General features: G+C 51.2%; 1 protein-coding gene across 2 annotated transcripts in view; it reads right to left on the bottom strand.

Annotated features, from left to right (window-relative positions):
• The window catches only part of SMAD3 (SMAD family member 3), a 120526-nt gene extending 101210 nt beyond the window's left edge, over positions 1-19316 (bottom strand). For both annotated transcript variants that reach the window (XR_009264881.1, XM_058740639.1), the window contains exon 1: positions 18966-19316. Coding sequence is in view for 1 of the 2 variants with exons in the window: in XM_058740639.1 (XP_058596622.1) it covers positions 18966-19171 (206 nt within the window). In the remaining variant the exon portion in view is untranslated. The remainder of the gene's footprint in view (positions 1-18965) is intronic.
• Between the last annotated feature and the right edge of the window lie 1077 nt (positions 19317-20393).

Here is a 20393-nt window from a genome sequence, read left to right on the forward strand (position 1 = left end):
ATTACACGGTTATTTCTGGGCCCAGCAGAAAAGACCTTCCAACTGAAACTATGCCAAAAATTCAGGTGGGTACGTGGAAACTAAGGGAAAACGTACTCCTGAAAGCAATGTCGATGAGGGCAAGAACATAGAGTCATTCCTGCTAGCAATGGGGTGCCCACCAAGGCTGCCCCCCACCCCCTGCAAACCATCGACACCATGTTGGAAGGAGGACATCGCCCAATAGTGGGGTATCTCCCTTTCACTAGCTCAGACCCACATTCTTTGATGCATCCGTCCCACCCCACCCTCCATTGCCTCTCCCTGGGCACCCCCAGGTACTCACCATGTGCCCACAGCAGAGAAGGCCTTCACTACCACACCCCATGCTTATGTATCAAGCCCCCAGTGAGAGTGTATGCTCTTTGGAGACAGGGGCCGTATTTCCCATTTCTCTGGATGTCTTGCTCAGCTCCGTAAATATTTGTTGACTGATGCCTTCCTCACTCATCTCAAAAACACCACCCTACGTCTGGCATGTGTGTCTACACCTGCATCCCAAACCTTGTCATTGTAAAAGCTCCCGGAACAGCACCCCCCGCCCCCTTGGTCTGTGAAACTCTTTGGAGTTGATCAGAACTGACAAGTTCTCCTTTCTCCTGCAGCTTATTTTACACCAACTGAAGCGTTCAGCCTCGCCTTCCTTTAACCACCACCTGAAAGAGAGATTCGAATCAGCTGTCCTTCCCCATTCTGGCCTTTTCATTAAAAAAGAACCCGGACAACTGTGCCCCATCAGATTTCATAGCTGTAGGGATGGATTCCCTGCAGGAAACCACCACCAGCTGGGCACAAACAGGGGGAGGTTTTAAACGCTACAGCTGAGGAAGCAGCAGACGCTTTTAACCACGGGCAGGGCCACGTTCACCAAAGCACAGGAAGGGCATAGATGCTTCCACGGCCCCTGCAGTCCGCCAAGGCATTGGAAGGATCTGACAGTACACCAGCGTTGACTGAGGCTTCTGACTCGGTTTCTCAAAAAATAAATAAAAATAAAAAAAGGTGTGGGTGTGGGTAATGGCCTGTTTAGTCCATTCCTGCTCCACACCTACCCGGCTCCACCCCCCACTTAGTACTAGGAGTTTCCTGAGCAGAAATAACCAACTACAGATGGTTCCGCTGCTTGAGAGATGGGGAGAAACCACTGACCCAGAGATAGGAGAGACCTGGAGCTCTAAACCTCAGGGCAGGGGGCAGCTGCGATCGCCAAACCAACGTGCTTTTAGAATCTAGAACTTCTCTGTCTGAGCGCCCGCACTCTTTATTTATTTTTAAGCAGCCACTGTCACTCCCCGCCCCCACCCCACCCCACCCCACCCCACCCCAGAACACATGCCAGTTGCCCCTGAACCATAGCTTTACGTAAGATCCAGGGCTTCATTCTCCATCCTGGCTAAATGGTGCAATTGCCAGGAGAGCTTTAAAATGCAGATTCCCAGGCCCCACCTGCAGACAGGCTGAATTCATCGGTCTGAGGTGTGGTCCGGACACCAGAATTTTTCTCAAGAGCCAAGATTGAGAACCTTCCATGGCGAGCCTGACAACCAGATGTGAATCGTTATGAAGCAGGAGTCCCAGCCACCACAGCTCACCTTGCACCTCAAAGCACTTTCCGTTCTGTTTTCTGGGGGCCCCAACCCCTAGCCCCCACAGTGATTGTACAGTGATCCCGAAACTATCTGAATGAGTAACAGAGCCAGTCATTTCTTTGAATGCAAGCTCAAGAACTAGAATTTTTACAGTGGAAGAAACTTTAAAATCCTGGTAAGCCAACGCCTTTGGTCTGTAAAGGAGGAAACCAGGGGCCCGGGGTAGTAAAGTGACTCACCCAAAGTCACAAAGCTGGTTCACCAGGCTAGGACTCAGGCCTTCTGCCTCTCGTTCCCTCTCCTGACAGCACGTCAAAAGAATGGTCGTTGCCAACTTATGGTATGCTTTCAGACGCCATTCTCCAATTAATCTCTGGAAGGCTCCAAGCCTCAGTGGCCTTAAAACAGCTTAAAGACAAAATGATGCTTCTCTTTACAGCTTCCTGAGTGTGCCGGTCAAACTGTAATCCTCAAAGAATATGCTTGCTGGCTGAGGTTCATGGAAAAAGCCATTAGCAAAGAGAATCTACCCCAGTTTTGAAAGGGCACTCTGTTGAGCTATAGGCCTGAGAGACCGAAAGCCAGGGGCAGATTCTGGTTTCTTGTGGACAAGAGAGAGTTGATTGTCGGTTTAAAATCTCTAACCAACCTGTGAACACGTTTCCTTTCCTTCCTGTATTTTTATGGCACCAGGACTGGAATGCAGCCGGTGCCTTAGAAGCTCAGGAAGCGTGTGCTTCGGGCTAAATAAGAATTCCTCTTTGCCTGCAGATTGATTTCCCCTGGCGGGGGAACAAGGGCTAGATTCTCATCAGGTGGCCTCATTCCACCACAAGCCTGGAAGCTTCAGGAAGGCAGAAGGATGTATGGCTGTCCAAACCAACAATGCATTCACAACTCCTGGGCCATGATGTCTGGTCCACCACCAAGTAAAGATGCTCAGTAAATATCTGGGGGGGGGGGGGGGGAGGGGGGGGCGTTAAACAACACCACCTATGATTGAATTAAATAAGGTCATTAAGTAATGAGCCACCTCTGAAGATAGAGCATCAGATGAAAACTTAGATGTGTCCCCTAGGAAAACATGTGCATCAAGAAAACAGCAAAAGGCAAGAAGCCAAGGGGGAGAGGACAGAGAGGTGTCATGAAATATTACAGCTCATTTTGAGCCCCAGGATTCTCTCAAAGCTTGTCACGTTGTAGCTGCAAAGGCCCCAGAGAAGCCAAGCTGACCTTCCTGAATTCATAAAGCCAACCTCTCTGCCAGGCAGTGGCCGGGGACCCACCGCCTCACCGAAGAAACGGGACACCGCGACTGCATTTCCTCCGCGTGCGCAATTGACTGTTTACTCAAGGATTGAACACTTCATTGAACCTGTGGCTTCAATAAGAAGGAAGATGTAAACCAACGTAGGTTGTGGGAGGAGGACGGAAAGGAAAGGCACAAGGTCAATTCCAGGTGTTGCAGGGACGTTCAGGTACTGATGTCCAGAGAGCAGCTGGAGGGGAGGGTCTCTGGCTGTGGCAGATACACAGAGCTGGGGGTCACCCCCACAGTGAAACCCAGGGAGAGGAGAAGTTTGCACTGCAGTTGTGATCCAGCCCCACTGGGGAACATGAGGCCCACTTATGTGGTTGGATTTTCTCATTACTGACGTGAAGGCCGATAGGCAAAAAAATAAATAAATAAAAACACGGTGGCCAAAAGATGACATTCAAAAGGATTCTTGGATCAAAGTCCCTTTGTGAGTACTGTTATTTTACCCTCCTCCTAACGGTAACCACTTCCCACATGAGGCCCAGTAAGGCAACCGTGCAGCCCACAAAAGAGATAGAAATATGACCACACTTCCCTCTTATAAACAGGCGATGGTAAACATCTGAGACCACTGGTCCACAGCCGTGGTTAAACAAAGGGTTGGGGGCACCCCTGGGATGGCAGGCGGGCCCCCGGCCTCCCCACATGCCGACTCTCCCTCTGTGAGTGGGGAGCTCGGGCCATTAACTTCAGAACCAGAGCTGATCAAACAGAACCAGAAGCCTCATGCTGGGACAGCTTAGTTGGGTTTCACACCCAGGCTCACCTGGCCACTACTCCTGGAAACTCGGGAATTTTCAAGGCAAGTGGCTGCAGTAGCTGCTTTGGTTCCAGGCCTATGCTCAAAGGTGCCTCTGTGGGGGACCGAGTGGAGAGGGAAGGAGGACAATGTCACGTGTTTACCGAAGGGTGCAACATCCCCAGCCACCACCTCCTGGATCAGCAGTGGCGATGGCTTCTCTTTTTTTTTTTTTTTTTTTTAACAATAAAAGCAAAAACTGCAACTCTCTCAACCAAGCAAGAAAAATAGGCAAACCTCAAGCAAACATCTTTAATTAGCTTTTAGATGCTCCCCCGGGGTCCCAAGTTCTCCCAGCATCTAGATCAATAGGAAAATGAAACACGAGGCCTTGGGACAGGCTGTGTTTTTTGTTTTTGTTTTGTTTTGTTTTTTCTGAATTGGAATGAAAGCATATTTGCAGACCTGAAGTCAGTTATTAGCTGACTGTGGCAGGAAGACTCCAGGGTATTCTATCTCTGCAGAAAGTTCCATCAGAAAACGACAAAAAGGGGCGCCTGGGTGGCTCAGTCGGTTGAGCGCCGGCTTCGGCTCAGGTCACGATCTCGCGGTCCGTGAGTTCGAGCCCCGCATCGGGCTCTGTGCTGACAGCTCAGAGCCCGGAGCCTGTTTCAGATTCTGTGTCTCCCTCTCTCTGACCCTCCCCCATTCATGCTCTGTCTCTCTCTGTCTCAAAAAATAAATAAACATTAAAAAAAAAAAATTTTTTTTAATTAAAAAAAAACGACAAAAAAATTACGTAAATCAGCCAGCACTTTGTTTTTAACCACTAAACATCTATAGAGTTCTCATTTCTTCATCTATATGCTTTCAGAGAAAGTTTCTAGGAGATTCAAAGCCAGTGAGACTCACAACGACACTAAGCGTGCCATTGAATTGCACATGGTTTTGTAGGTAGAATACCACGGGAACCAGTAGAAGATTTCCCCTGGGGGCATGAGCTCTCAGCTCTCTGCCCTTCCCCCACTCCAGACTCAAGGGCAAGTTTCTACCTTCATTTTGTCAACAGGAAAACAAGACTGGAGGGGTGGAGACCGAAATCTGAACTGCTTAAAGAGACCTGGCTTGGGTCACAAGATGTCATCCTCAGGCATAGACTTCAAAAGCCTCGAGGGTCTCCCCTGTGAATCACCCATCCACTTATCTCCCTGAACCCCAATTTCACACCTCTTCCAAAGCTGCCATGTTGGCCAACTGCCAACAATCCACCCACTAGAGGCTCCAAACACAGTTACATAATTGTTTCTGGGTCTCATGTTGACTGTAAACTCCGTGGGGGCAGCTGGTCTCTGAATGGTTTACCACCACAACTCCTGAATTAGCAAGACATTAGGTAAGCGCTCAGGAATCTACTCAGAGAAGAAGGTAAACAGTAACCAAGTATTGATTGAAATTTACCAAGTGCCTAGCGGGTACTAAGTATAGTAAAGTGTCAAAGAAATAGCCTGGATCCTTGACCTCAAGAGGCTTATCGCAATCCATTATCGCTGCCCTGACTGCACGTGACACAACATTGGCCAATGAGATTCCAGGAGGCTCTTCCTGGATAAAGAGACCCCACCCCCCACGCCCCCACCAAGGAGAAGCAGCCCTTTCTGTCCCCTGGATGTATAAAGAGGGTAATGCCTGCAGCAGCTGTGGCCATCGCTGGACCAACGAGGAGTCAAGCTTGAAGGCAAAACCCCGCTCCCAAGTCCTTGGTGATGCCCGAAGCCTCCCTGCCTCCAAACACGGTAGAGGAGATAATAAACCTCCACACCGTTGAAGGTGTGAGTTGGGTTTTAGGTTACCTGCAGCCAAAAGTAGCCTCACGCAGTGAGTCTGGCCCCGATACAGGATACAGGATGGACCACAGAGGGAAAGGCCAGCGGGCTCAGGGCACTACCAGGCAGGAGAGGGCTGCATGATCAGGACTGCTGGAACTCAGCAAGGGATTCCAGCCTTACCCGTGACATGGCCTGGTCATCTCCATGGAGCCCAGGGCCCAGTTCCCACGATGTCTCTCTGAAGAACTGGAACATAAATAATTAATACTCCCTGCCCATACTCACCCACACACATGCCTCCTTGTGTCTGTGGGGTAGAGAAAGGGGGCGGGGGGGGGGGGGGGGAATGAGAATGCATCTTGTTCTATTTATAAGACACGGCGTAGCCACAAAGGATGACGACCAGAGCTCCATAGTATCAGCTCAAGTTCTCCAAAGCAAATGCTGCCAAGTTTGGCTTGAATTTACACTTCCCTTTTCTCAGCCTGTGACCGGTCCACTTTTGTCACTCCAGCTGCTCTCCTTGGAGCTCATCAGACAGGGCCTCCCCTATGACAGCCGCCTGGTTGGAGAACACAGAAGACTCAAGTCCCTCTCCAGACTTCCAACAAGTTACTCGGGGCAAGAGAAGATCGAAGGAACGAATCCTGAGAACACAAAGCGGCAGTGAGACGGCTCCTAGCCCTTCCGTGTTCTCTACAGAATTCCACTGGCAGAGGGGTTATTTGGGGCCACGTGCTCCACAGAGGCCCTGGCACATTCCATGCATTGACCACAATCAGAGAGAAAGAAAAGGCATGCTTGCTGTTATTTTTAATTCCTTCCTCAATGCCTTCCAAAATTCTTCAGCAGAGGGTTTATCCACTAAACTTGTACCAACAACCAGCCAGTGGTATCCTCCGGGACTCTAAAACGGAACAGGGGAGCAGGAAAGGTCAGCTCACAGGAGGAGTCTCTTGCTCCTGGCCATTAAATGTCGTCTGGGTTGCGCTGGGCCTGAGAGCATCTCCTGGGTTTCGCAGGGACACAGCCGGGAGAGGATGCAGACATTCTAGAGCCGGGTGAATGCCTCACCATCTCCTCGCAGCCACCCCCGCTCTGACCTCTCACCTCTATTCCTGTTGCTGGAGAGCAGCCGTCCGCACAGCCAAACATTCCCTAACTCCTGCTCCAGTTAAGAAAGCTCTAGCGCTAACTTCACTGTGTTAGATTATTTCTGAGGCCTCATGAGGCTTTCAGATATCACGTTGCCAACTTGCTGCCTGATCTCAGGCAAAGTCACTTCACCTGGACCAGGAGCAAATAGCTCAGTCCCTGACCCTTTAGCAGTAACATACGAACCGGCTGATCTAATCCTCCCGTTACCTAGTCAGGTATCATTAGCCACTGGCACGGAGGCAGGGTGACTTAGGGTTACTATTTGCCCAGGTTTGGCTGGACGTTCCAGGCTTATGCTCACCTTCTGGCCATAATTAATAATCGCACTGCTCCTTTTCACTCTTAGAAGTGTCCTGGTCGGTTCAATGAATTCGAGCATCACCGTAGGTTCTAGAAGGGCTAGAGACTCCAAGGCAAGTCCAGAGAGGAGTCCATCTCTCATCATGGGACCTGGAGCAAATTACTTACACAATTTCACTGACCTTCTTATGAGGCTGAAAACGGTAATAATGGTATAGCCTCTTCCGGGGAGCCTTGGGGCAGGCAACCAGGGTCAGGAACCAGAGACTGGAGTTCAGATTCCTGTTCAGCCGCTGACCCCTCAAAGCCTCAGGCTCCTCCTCTGTGAACATGAGTAACTCATCCTTCTTAGAGTAGTACAGATGGGTAACAAAAACCAACTAGTCAATCAGTGGCCCACGCTAGCGTCTGGTATACAGTCAGCACTCACTTCATGCTGTCTCACGCCCAGGTGAGAGGGCTCAGGTGACCGGCCACGGGTCCACAAAGCTGACAAGCTGGCACAGCGAGCCTAAGATTCTGGTACCAGGCCCCAGAGCATGCGCGCCCTGAGTTCATATTCCTATTGAATTTTGAGCATCGTGTATAATTTTTCTCTAATGCCTTTGTGAAAATCTGGGTGTAAACTCAGAAGCCTTAATCCATCTCTGTCAGAAAGGGTTTTTAGCAACACTACAGAGCTGTGCTTCATAAAGAAATAGCAGGTGACACTGTAATATTTTCCAGTCTGCAAAGTGCTTTGAATGCATAGCTCATCCAAATGTTTATTTATTTATTGAGAGAGAGAGAGAGAGAGAGAGGGAGAGAAAGAGAGAGTACATGAGCAGGGGAAGGGGCAGAGAGAGAGAGAGGGAGAGAGAAAATCCCAAACAGGCTCCACACTCAGCGCGGAGCCCGACGCAGGGTTCCGTCTCATGACGAGATCTCATGCGAGATCATGACCTGAGCCAAAAATCAAGAGTCAGACGCTTAACCGACTGAGCCACCCAGGAGCCCTAAAAGCATAGCTCATCTAACCAAAAAAGTTCAATAATCCTACTAAGGGAGGTATTATTTTCCCCATTTTACAGGTGAGGAAAGAAGGATCAAAGAAGCTAGGTGACCTGTCCACGTCACTGAAGCAGCAGGTGGGGAGCAGGGATTTGAACGTGGATCTCCTGAACATAAATCCAGAGCTCTCTGCTGCCGTGCACTGTCCCTTCAGAAGCAGGTCTCTAGCAGTGTTCTCAAAAATGGCCCATGAACCACAGTTCAAAACTTTATCTTCTGAAAATCTGTAAGCTTAAACAGACAACAACAGCAACAAAAAGCCGACTCTAACCAGATAAGGGAAGTTGTACCCAATCTCTAAATGGCCATGATATCTGCTTGCTCCGGGTGCTAAATGAACAACACTGACTTAAATAAACTATGTTGCTCTCTTGTTAAGGAACAGAATCTGTTTTTAATACACTCAGGACATTCTGTAAGTCTGCAGGACAGAACTGAGGCATTCTTGCCGACTGCAGTGCGGTCGGGGAGTGGAAGCCTTGCTGGCCTAGATGATCATCAATGAAGAAATTAAAAACACTGTCCGGAGACATTCCACCTAAGGCCGTGCGCCAGGCACAGGGTAGGCCAAGGGGGAGGCCGAGATCTGGTCTCGAGGCCTTCGCTTGGAGAGACCAGGCATCACTCCACTCACTTTCCCAAGGAATCCATGGCAAGAGGCGGGCATGACTCACCAGCTAATTACCTGAACACTTGGGCTCCCAGAGCCCTCCTGGCTGTACAACTAGTCTTCTCTCCTGACGGTGAACAAAACACTATTCTCACCCTGGTCCAGACATAGCCTAAAGCTGTCCACATGGTGGTGTAAGGGATTATGACTCTGACCTGGATAACTCAGGCAGAAAACCTGCTGTTACTGGCCATGGGGGTGGGGGAGGAAATGGAGCCCGAACCCCGCAGTGGCTTTGGCCACACCATGCCCCTACTTGAAAAGCCCTGAGGCGCTCAAAGAGCAATGTCCAAATGCCTCGCCTGGCCTACCAAAGCCTTCCCTGGTTCCTCTCCGGCCACTCCTTCCTCCATGCCCTGGCCACCCCGGAATGTTCTGCCTGACCCAGACACCTCCATGCCCTGGCCACTCCGGAATGTCCTGCCGGCCCCAGACACCAGGTCCTTGCATGCTCCGTCTGGCCAGTGCTCCAGGCAGCCTTCGCCCCACGCCCATGCTCTGTCCATCCATAAGGTCCCGCCGGAGCACCACCTCCTCTGTGAAGCCTACTGCCTTCCCGAGGAAGAGAGCTGCTGCTCCTCAGGGCTCCCAAATCAACACTTGTTTGACCTTTACTAGAGTGTCTGTCCCCTGAGCCCGCCACAACTGTGGTCGCTGTGACCCTTTTTTTGCCTCTGCGCAGTTCAGAGGCACCTGACCGCTACATCTCTATATCGCCTGAGGCCCCACACAAAGTCAGTGCCCAGTAAGCATACCCAACAACAAATGCATTAGCAGGTGTCAAACTCTAGCTCCACTTCTAAGACAGGCAGCTGCAACACGTTATCACTTCCTCCCTGATCTGTAATTTGTTCCCATCCGGGTTCAAGGTGAGGGAAATCAATCCCTGTGAAAGTCTCCACAGTCTTGTCCATACAGTGGTGCACCTAGGCGGGGCCTCCATCGTGGCTTGACAATAGAGAGGGGGTGGCTAGAAACAAGCTAGCTCCACCCCTGGTAGGTCCCAAGCAGAGGACATGTGAAGGCCCACATGCCGTATGTCACGTTCAAGAGATGGAAATCAGTGCAACTGATGAATGGAATATATTCTATCTTCCTTACCTTGACAAACACTTTAACACAAGGTGGAAGGCCGGGTGGGCATTTAGAGCTCTCTGGGCTCTTGGTTTCACATTGGGATGCAGACATTCAGGGAGAACTGGGCCCAAGTGCCAGCCCCCCGCCCCCCACCTGGTGCCATCACACACTCAGAGGGGCTCGATGCACACCCATACAGACACCCACGAGCGTGAATTCCATCCAGCCTGTCTATCCCCCTGCCCTGCCTTGTCAGCCCTCAGGCCCATGGGGGCACACACCGGCCATGGAAGATGCAGTATACCCTTTCCTGGGCAGATGGACCTGGAAGAGGCCCACACAGAACCTGAAAGCAGTCTCGAGGCCACTGGGGCAGGGAACTGAAGGTCGGGACTCATGGCTCAGTCTGGAAGGAGGAGGTGCAAGCTCTAGATGGGCCATCCCTTGGCCCTGGGGCTCTGCCCCATGAGAAGAAGTACACCCAGAAGGAGGGTCAAAGCCCAGCCGTGCAGGCACGAGTCCTCCTGTGCCTATCCAAGGGCAGTCCAGGGTGCCACCACCCACACCCCCGTTGTTTCAGAGCCACGAGTTTCTGGTGTCGACCATCCTTACTTGACGGCCACACTGACTGGTGAGGTGGGGCTTCCAACCGGAACTGCTTCCCAACCGGGGCTCAGAAAAACACCAGCAACAATAAACACCACGCACTTCCACGCACTTACGGGCAGGCTATCGGTGACAAGTGCATGAGTCACAGCACTTCTTCTTCAGGAGCTTACCCATCCCCCGCCCCAGGAGCACTGATTCATCAAAGTATGTTTTCAATACTACTATTTTTAGTCAGCCGAACAATTTTTTTAAATGACAATAAAGAAGGGGAGGGGGGAGGTCCCCTGCTGGAACTGATGGACGCCATCAGTCAAACAGCCCCCTCAAAAGGGAAAAAGGAGTGTTTGCTGAGCACCTACTATGTGCTGGGGGCTGCAAATATTGGCCAAGGGCTTGGTCTCTCTTATCTCATTTGGGTTGATTTATGGCAGTCCCAACCCCGTTTTACGGATAAGGAAACGGGTTCAATAAACTGAGGCAGAGGTTCCCAAGGCTGCCGCAGAGTTAGCAACTGGCATACTCCAATCCAAGTTTGTCAGACTCCAGTGCCCTTTGCTCTTTCTTCATTACCATGCTTTTCCTGTCCACCCACACCCTCCCCCCTGCTCCTCAGGTAATATTTTAAGAACCTGCTTGGTTAGAGATAAATGGTTACACACAAAACTTAAACGGATAGCAGAGCAGGCTAACTCACCCTGCCCTCCCAGCCACACAGAGAAATAAGGCTCCCCTTGAGTCTGAATCCAGTAAGGGGAAGAGAGACTTTACAACGGGAAAGATTTGAAGCGAAAGGAAAGACCCAATTTCCATCATCCGTGCCTGCTTTCAGCCACTTGCAACTACTCAAAAAGTCCTTTCTGGATCCATTACTCCACATTTGGGCTTAGCCCAGAGGTGATTTTTTAAGGAAAAAATGCCTTTTGGCATTTTTGAGCTGTGACAGCGTAAAAACAGACCTTTAAAAAACACACACCCAAAAAGCATCACTATTTTCAAGAGTCCAGTCGAAAGGAAAAAGAAAAAAAAAAATGGTGGCACCTTAGCGCTACAACTTGGCTTAGCAGTTGGTGATGCAATCCTTACTTAGCAGCAGAAGCAGCCAGATTTATAACTCTGTAGGTTTCAAAGGTAAACCCTTACACAGTGGTTCTTAAAGCGGTACTCCAGTCCCAAACTCCCAGCAAAGCATTAGAGGAGAAACTTGCCCCCTATAAGCCTGGAGAGCCACGTGACACAGAAAAAGTACTGTTTCAGGAGAAACTCCCTTTTCATCTCTTAGCTGGGGGGTTAAACTCGTAACCTCCACGCTGCCAAACAAAAGGCACGAGCTTTCGAAATCCAGCATAGTCTTTCTTTATATAGATGCTTGAAAATAAATAAAGGAAGCTTCCTGGGTAAGCTCTGACATATGAGCAAACATTTTCCACAGGTATCCTTTATAATGCCTACCTCTTACATTTAACCATTTTTAGGCGTCTGTGGTCATTAGTTTAAGTAAACTTCCTGCTCCGAGAAGAGCCAAAAATAGCAACAAAAGAAGAAAAATTGCTCGTGGCATCTCAAGACACACAGCCTTCACATCTTTCTTGTAGAATTCAGCTATTTTTATATTCCTTTGTAGTTAAATTTCACTGATTTAGACTCACAGGGTAAGGGAGAGGCAGGGAGGAGAGAAGGGTAACATAACTAAAATTAAAGACTGGATTATAGTTTTATTACCTTCATTTATGTAAATTAATTGGCACTAGATTGATGGGGCCTTAGGACATTAATAATTAAGAAAGACCTATGATATATCGTTCAACTGAATGCATGCAAATAGGAGCTTCTAAAATGCTTGCATTTTAGAGTTAGAAAGGCCCTCCAGTAAGGTTTAGCTCCCCTATTTTCCAACAGAGAACATCTGAGGCCCAGAGATGTTAAGCGATTTGCCTCAGGTCACACAGCTAATCAGAAACAGAGCTAAGTCTAGAAACCTACCCAGGTCTGCTGACTCCTGCGTCCAAAATGACCCCAAAAACCTTGTTTATAATAAATTTTTCTTTGACAGCATTCATGGGGAGAAAAAGCCTGCTCAACAAACTTCAGCCTAGTCCAGAATTAGGCGAACTTCTTAATTAATAGGCTTCTATGGTGTTTTCATTTTCAACTGAGTCTCTCTGTCAAAACATTCTGCAGTAGTATGCACTGTGGCAGGCTGCTGTTTACAGCAGAGGCCTCAGATAATCAACAGAAGAGAGTGTGACTTGTGCTACAGATTTGTTATTTCTAAAATAGTTAATTAAATCAAAACAAAGAATAATGTTACACGCGCATGCACACACACACATGCACACACACACACACACACACGCAAATTGCCCTTGTCGAGACTCAATAAACTGTAAAGTTTGAGGGATTTGGCTCTCTGGCATCAAGAAAACAGTATTTTACAAATTTAACTCCTGGGAACACTTAACAGCATTATTACAACTCCAGAGAACCCATGTTGGCAGCCAGTGGACTAGAAGACGTAAGAGGGCAGGTGTGGTGTCTGTCTCATTCACGATTTCCTCCCGGCCATCTAGCACAGGATTTGGCCCCAGGTAGGCACAAGGAAGGAGAGCATAAAAATGAACCGGACAAGTCCTCTGGGGATCTGTGTTCTAAAACTTGGCATAGAGTAAAATTAGAAACCAAATTTCTGTAGGGTGGCGTTAATACGGCAATTTCCAACTGTTTCCAGGAACCACCGTGCCTGAAGGTGGAGAGACTGAAGGCTCCAAGGCCAGGAACCTCTCGGCGGTTACTAGATGATTCCCCACCCTCCTTGGGGAGGAGCTCGGACCATCTAACACTTCAGCAACCATTCCTGTCTGCAGAAGGTGGTAAACCACCCAGTCCCAGGCTGCCTTCGGGAGCAACCTTTCTGGGCACTCGTCTTCCCAGCCAACTAATACGAGCAGATGTGGATTTGGGGAAGGGGGCGGAGTTGATATATGTTTTTAACAGGTCAATTCACCAAAGGAGACAAGGACAAAAGTTAATCAGGACTAATCTTGAGCCTTGTTGATTGCGAAAGCTGCATCCACGTTACACAATTTAACAGCACATATAGGAAGCTGGGGGAGAAGTGGATAAAGAAGGTGGGAGAACAAGGTAGTGGAAATAAAGTCTGATTTCAACTTTTAAAACCAGCGCTGCTTGGTCCTGTTTATTTCATAGAGAAGCTCACACAAAACAATGGCTGTATTGTGCATTCAATGGCATTAAAATCCCCTAATAAATTAACAAGTGAAAATTAATGGTCGCTCAGTCCATTAAATCATGTTAATTTTATTTCCATTAAAATAATACAGCAATTACAAGTTTACATTACTAAACCAATATTTATTTTTCAAAAACTCATTTTAATTGGGTTCCTGATGTGATAAGCTTGAGCCACATTCTGTCATTTTCACCAGCTTCTGGAATTTCTCATTAGAACGAAATGACTACTGTATTTGCGGACTTTTTTCCATTATTAAAATTGTCATTTGAAACTTGATGTCCTTGCAAAGACTTTTAAAAATACGCTATTCAAAGCTCTTACGTCCACTCAGAAACCCGGGCGTATAGGATTTATTTCAGCAAGTGTTAACCAGAGACAGAGAACGCTAGGTCCCACCAAAATTCTGAAATTCCAAGTATCCACGATCATCTCCAAGTTATCCAGTTTTTATTGACCCTGTTATGTTCTAAGCTAGTATGTCTAAAGTCACTCACTGTTCGCACCGAGGAAACCTGAATTTCAGGTTTGCAATACTAAATGATGTTTTACTTCAAAGGGAGAAAGCTGTACACTGGAATAAATACTGCACAAAGGTCCCTGGCCCTTCGGTGCATGCTACAAGGTACCATATTTACAACAGGACTCCGTTTAATAAAAGGCAGAAGATAAAGATGTCCTGATTCTTGCAGGCAGGTATCACCATATACCTGATCACGCTGTCGTTCAGAAACTTCCTTTGGATAATAACTCCTGCCCTCGTTTTGATTTTCCACCTTACAGGGAGCCCTCCCTCCTCTCCCCCACCTCCTCCCACAGAATTAACAGTCTGTCCCCACATCTCTGGGCGCTTTGTACATCCCCAGGCTGCAGTCCATTTCCTGTATCTTTGGCCAAGTCTATCTTCCAGTCTAGACAGGGAGCTCCTTGAGAACCGGTGCCCTGCCTTGCTCAGTGTAGAAGGTATTTAATAAATGAGTGAATAATTTAGTAATGAACAAATGATAGACACAGGAGGCTAAAACATAATACTTGTATCTGTCAAACTCTCTGGTTTACAAAACATCCCTGAAGGCCTTATATCATCCTGATTTTACAGGTGTAGATGTGAAGGATCTGAGACATTAAAGTGAACTCCTAAATCCGTCCAGATATTACAACGGCAAGGTCCAGGACTTGAATTTTGTGCTCTTTCTGGCGAACACAGATGGCTGCCATTATTGTGTTTTCTGACAGTGACTTCTAACAGTATTTAAAAGACATATTATAGTCCCCACCTCCACCCTGAAATCACTCCATACTAGAACTCATTTTTTCTTCTGATCGGTGGGAATAAAAAAGAGATAGTGGTTAGACGTGCAAATAATGCCTTATGAATGTCTCCCTTACTGAAGTAGAAGCTGCTTACAGGCAGGGGCCGTCTCAAATTTATCTCTGCATCCTCTCCCATTGCCTGCAATATTGACACAGACCTGGGAGGGGGCCAGTCATTATCAATGAATCCACAAAATCCAACCCTGTAACATTTGATTAGGAACTCGGAGCCAGGGGCTGTCGGTAACATGAATTGGCCCAAACATTTAACTCCTGGGTGCAAGCAGCAAGTTCCAAGTTTCCAAACGTCAAGGCAACATCGAGTGGCTCCTGGGTTCAGCCGGAGCTCTGAGCCAGCCCCCAGAGTCAGCTACGCATGGTCTGTGGGCCCCTCTTCTTCCCGGCCCCTGTATGTCATTCCCTTAATCAAGGTTAAGGAGAGAAAGGAGAGCCGATGGACCACCTCCCTGGCAGCCAGAAGTGGGCTTGCTTCCAACAGGCGATACCAGAATGGTGCTCTGAGCAGCAGCGAGAGGGGTGGGTGGACAGGAGACCAAGAAGCCACTCCTGCAGCCTTGGTAAAGGTCTGTCCCCAGACGTCTGAGAAAGGAACCTTAAAGATGACTATCTTTTTCCTCTCTCCCTAGGGTGAGAGTAGCCTGGTAAAGTCCAGGTGGCTAACAGGAGGAGGCCATGTTAGAAGAACGGATTCACAGAGAAAGGGGAGATGGGTATGTGTCAGACCTGGTGTTGGGTTCAATTCCCCCATTTTCCTCTGGACATCGACACAAGAAAGTGCTTTGACATAAGAAAGCCTAAATTCCTTTCCAAACGAACCAGACTTTAAGCTTGGTCCAGCTCCCAGCAACTGGACCAAGGCACAGATCCCATCGGTGAGAGCAGTCATTCTTAAGTGTGCCTGGCTCCTTATTACTGACATAACAGGCACACACCTTCTCTACTTTTCGGTGGTAAATGCGAGGACTCCACTCTTATCATCTGCCAGGAAGATGCCTACTGCTTTACTCAGAGACTCAAGCAGGTGACAAGTAAGATGCTGTTACACAACTTGTCTAAGTTCTGCCCATCCTGCCAGACCTCAGAGTATCCTGATAGCCTCTCTGCTGATGTATCTAAATCAAGCTCTTACCACTTCTTTGGCACTGGTCTCTTTTACACGCCTGGTATCAGTAAGCCTGTATCGCTTCAGCTCTCCTGACCACTGAGACAGGTTAGAGCTGGCGTAATAACATAAGCAAGCATGCCGTCTAGAAGATCCTAGGATACAGCTGTAATTGCCAAAGGTTGCTGTTGCTGATTGTGACTATACATTAGCCAAAACACTCTCGTCAAATCTCTTTAGACTGAGGTCTTCTGAAACCCCAGGGTAGCTTTAGGCGCCCACTGCCCAACACCCACCACCCCCCCCACACACACACATACACATCATGGGATAACGAGGTTAAACATTTCCCTTGGCCAACTTTCCAAAGCCCTAGTTATGAAAGGTAGCACAGAGAGCGCGGACAATTCGACAAACACCACCACACTCTCTGGGGCTGAGCAGACGTGCTGATATCACTGACGTGGAGGCCAGCTAGCCACCTCCCCCAAGACGTGGCCTTTAGTTTTCTGCCCACGACCAAAACAGTGGCAGCTGTTGCCAAGGGAGACAAGGTGACCCAGAGGCGTGGGCACAGAATCCAGGGATGAAAATCCATTTTGTCTGGGTCCGCCCAACCAAATGGGTTTCCCTGAGAAGAGACTAAAAACAGAATCTACCTTCGTATAGGCCCTTGCCAAGGCAGGTAGAAGATGCCCGGCTCCTAAGAGAGTCAGGAGAAGGCCAGGGGCAAGTCAGCTTGAACTCTCAGAAACATCCAGAGCTTTCCTACGCCTCAGGCAGTGGAGGACTTTGGAAGAGGAAAAGGCAGGCCATAGCTATGCCTCCCCAGAGGGTGAACCAGGGGAAGCAAGGGCTCTCCTCCAACCAGTCGCCAGTCATTAGCAACTTTACCAAGAAAGATCCACAGCCGCCCCCACCCCAACCTAACAGTGCTCTGGCATTCAGCAAAGAATGTATTCAGAACCTTCAAAGTACAGAGCAGCTCCTGATGGGAAAAGGAGCACATTCGATCCGAGTCCCAAGTCCACTGGGCCAAATCTCTTCCCCTCCCTCCTCCAAAGTTTTCTCAACTTTAAAAAGGAGGTAAACCTGAAGTCTGACTGCCCTTGCTATTTTCCAGGAGTTTCTTTCTTTCTTGATCTCATTAAAACCATGTGAAAGTGCTTTGTAAACTGTAAAATACTTCACGCGGCTGCTCATTTTATAACTGATGCCTTTTTTTTTTTCCTTCTGCTTCAAGGCATAAAGCACTTGTCCTCAATGCACCCAGACAGGTAAGGTGGCAGGTTTTGCATTCACCCCTCCCCGGGGGGGAGGAGAAGTACACTCATTCACCACCCCCCCCCCACACACACACCAGAAGGAATAAAGCAGAATTAGGAACCAGAGCTGGGACCAAAACCCAAGGCCCACGACCCCATCCCGTCACACCAACTCCTCTGAAGTGGATTCTGGCTCCTGATCACACACCCAGAACGCACTTCCCAGAAAACACACCACCTTCCCTCCCCCTGTATTGACTGGATCCACCCAGTTAAAAAATATATATATTACTTTTTAAGCCAGCACTCCCACCATATGTGGTATTTATTTCCAGAGGAGGCCCGTTCTGGGCTCCTGTGGACAGATGTGGCTTTGTGCCTGCCTCACACGGCTGGCAGGCCTTGTACAGCTGCCCCAAGCAGGTGGCCAAGGATGCAGTCCACTCGTGGCCCAGGAGGAAGGACAACGATCTCTGTGGGGCTCAAGCCCTGGGGACCCTCTACTCATTCCTCTGCAGCCTGGGACCCCCAAGGACATCCCGCCCCCACGCACACACACTCCCTTGGTGCAGAATCAGACTTTAAAGGGAGCCTAGAGGGACAGACAGGAGGCTCAGGTGACCCCCGCTTCCCCCATCCCCCCCCACACACACACACCCGAATTCCCAGCCGGGGGCGGCTAAGCTAAGAGAGGGCCCTGGGGAGTGGAGAGAAGTCACTGACCCCTTCTATCAGCCATCTGTGAGCTCTCGCCTGACCTAGCTAGCGCGCTGCGGAGGAGAAAGGAGGTCCGGCCAGATGGCAAAGCGCTTGGGGAAGGAGGGCTCTGCAGGAATGCGAGGGCCCATTTGAGGAGGCCCACTTTGGGGTGCGTTTCGTTATCTGATCAGCTCGAAGCTCTCTCTCTCCTACATCATCCCGCAATCTCGGGCTGAAAGCAGGGCAAATAATCCTTTGGAGGAGGGGGAGGAGAGACGACCCTAACCTCTGCCACTTGTCTCTCATTTGAAAGCCCTGCGCTGCAACGAAAGTGCGTGTGTGCAGAGGGGGGCGGGAGACTGGCACAACCGAGTCTAAAAATACTCGATAAAAATGCTAATCCCGAAGGCAAAGAGAGAACGAAGAAGGAATCTGTCAATCACGAGCTCCCGCTCCTCACCCACAGCCCCAGCTGTACGGACTGCATTCCTGTTGCGGAGGAAAGAAGTGGGGGGACAGGACTGAAGAAAAGAAAGGGAGAGACACCACCACCTCCACGAGCGCGGGCCGCGGGGGCGGGAGGCGGCGGCGGAGGAGGGGCTCCGGCCCGCGGAGCTGAACAAAGCGGGCCTCAACTTCTAGCCCGGAGCTCCCGGGAGTGGGGGGCGGCCAATTCCAGCAGCAACCCCCTTTCCGGGAGGTGAAAAGCGACTGGAAGTGAGAGTGCCCCGCGGAAGCCCCACGCTCTGAATTTTTGCAAATCCAGAGAAGGTTTTGTTTGGGGTCCCCTCCAGCCTCTTCCGGACCGCGATCCCCACTCCCCCCCCCCCTTACACACACCCACATACACGCACACACACACCCTCCCGCTCCAACCCCACCCGGCCCTGCCGCGTCAGGGGGCTGGGCGGGCGCGCCCCCCGGGTCGCTGGGGCCCCCCACCTGGGGATGGTGATGCACTTGGTGTTGACGTTCTGCGTGGTGATGGCCTTCTCCAGTTCGTCCAGCTGCCCGGTCTTCTTGAGCTTCTTGACCAAACTCTTGACCGCCTTCTCGCACCACTTCTCCTCCTGCCCGTTCTGCTCGCCCTTCTTCCAGCCCAGCAGGCGCTTCACGATCGGGGGGGTGAAGGGCAGGATGGACGACATGGCTGGGGAGGGCGCGCGGGCGGCGAGGGGAGCCCCCGGCGGGGCTGGGCGCGGCGGGGCTCCGGAGGCGCAGAGGGGAGCTCGGCCGCCCAAACTTCGCCTCAACTCTCGGCGAACTTGCCCGCGCTCCGGGCCGGGCCGCGGCGCTGCAGCCAGCGGGGCTCGGCGCGCGGCCCTGCGCCCCGAGCGGCTCCCGCGGCGGGAAGAAGGGCGGCGGGGAGGGCGGGCGGACGACTGCGGCGCCGGGTCGGGAAGGCCCCGAACGCGGGGCGGAGGCGGCGGCCGCGAGACTCGGAGTGGCAGAAGAAAGTTTGGGTTTCCGCACGGGGTAGCTGTTTGGGTGCCGCCTCCAGGAAGGAAAGTCCAACCCCCAGCCAAACTTTGCTCGCCTCGCTCGCTTTGATGCGCAGATCCCTCCGCCTCGGCAGCCTCGCCTCCCCGCTCCCCTCCTCCTTCCCGGCTCGCTCGCTCGCTCGCTGGGCCGGCCCGGGGCGTGCGCCGCGCTCCCGCTCCCGCTCCCGCCCGCTCCCAGTCTGTGTTTCATGCAAATCCGCGTGCAGCCTCCTTTCCAAGCGCTGTCACCGCCCCCTCGCCGCCGCCGGGGCTCCCCGCCTCCTCCCCCGCGCCCCGCCGCCTCCTCCCCCGGGCGCCTTGCCCACCCCCAGCCTCCGGGAGGGCGCCCGGCCTTCCCCCGCTCGGCGCAGAGCACGCCCACGTGGGCGACCGCGGCCGGCGGCGGCCCTGGCTGGTGCGCGCGGGACCCCGCGCGGCCCCGACCTCAAGTCCGGCGGGCGCCGGGAGGAAGTCGTGGGAACGGAGCGGCGAGAGGGGAGGGCTGGGCTCCTGCCGTGGCGTCCACTCTCGGCACCCACACTCAGGAAGCGCGGCTGCAGTGGCGGGCCGGAGGGGGTTAGATTGGCAGCGAGTGAGCGCCGGCCGGAGGCTGGCGGGGCACCCCTGGGGGCACCCCGGTCGGAGGAAGGGCGCGTGGAAGGTTGAGGCCCAGGAAGTCGGGGCGCGCACTTGGACGCGTGCGCGCTGATCCCGGGAAGGGGCCTTGGCGGCGCCGGCGACCCGGGAGCTGTTTTTTTAAAATTCTCTCATCGGTGAGATCACACCGGCCGAGGGCCCCGAGCCTGTGTGCGTGCGAAGGAGGGATTTGGGATTGGGGCGGAGGGGGGAGGGGTGTGCTCTCAGAAGTGGAGATTTGGGGATCCCAAAG

Source organism: Neofelis nebulosa, chromosome 7, assembly GCF_028018385.1.
Source record: "Neofelis nebulosa isolate mNeoNeb1 chromosome 7, mNeoNeb1.pri, whole genome shotgun sequence".
Classification (NCBI taxonomy): Eukaryota; Metazoa; Chordata; class Mammalia; order Carnivora; family Felidae; genus Neofelis; species Neofelis nebulosa.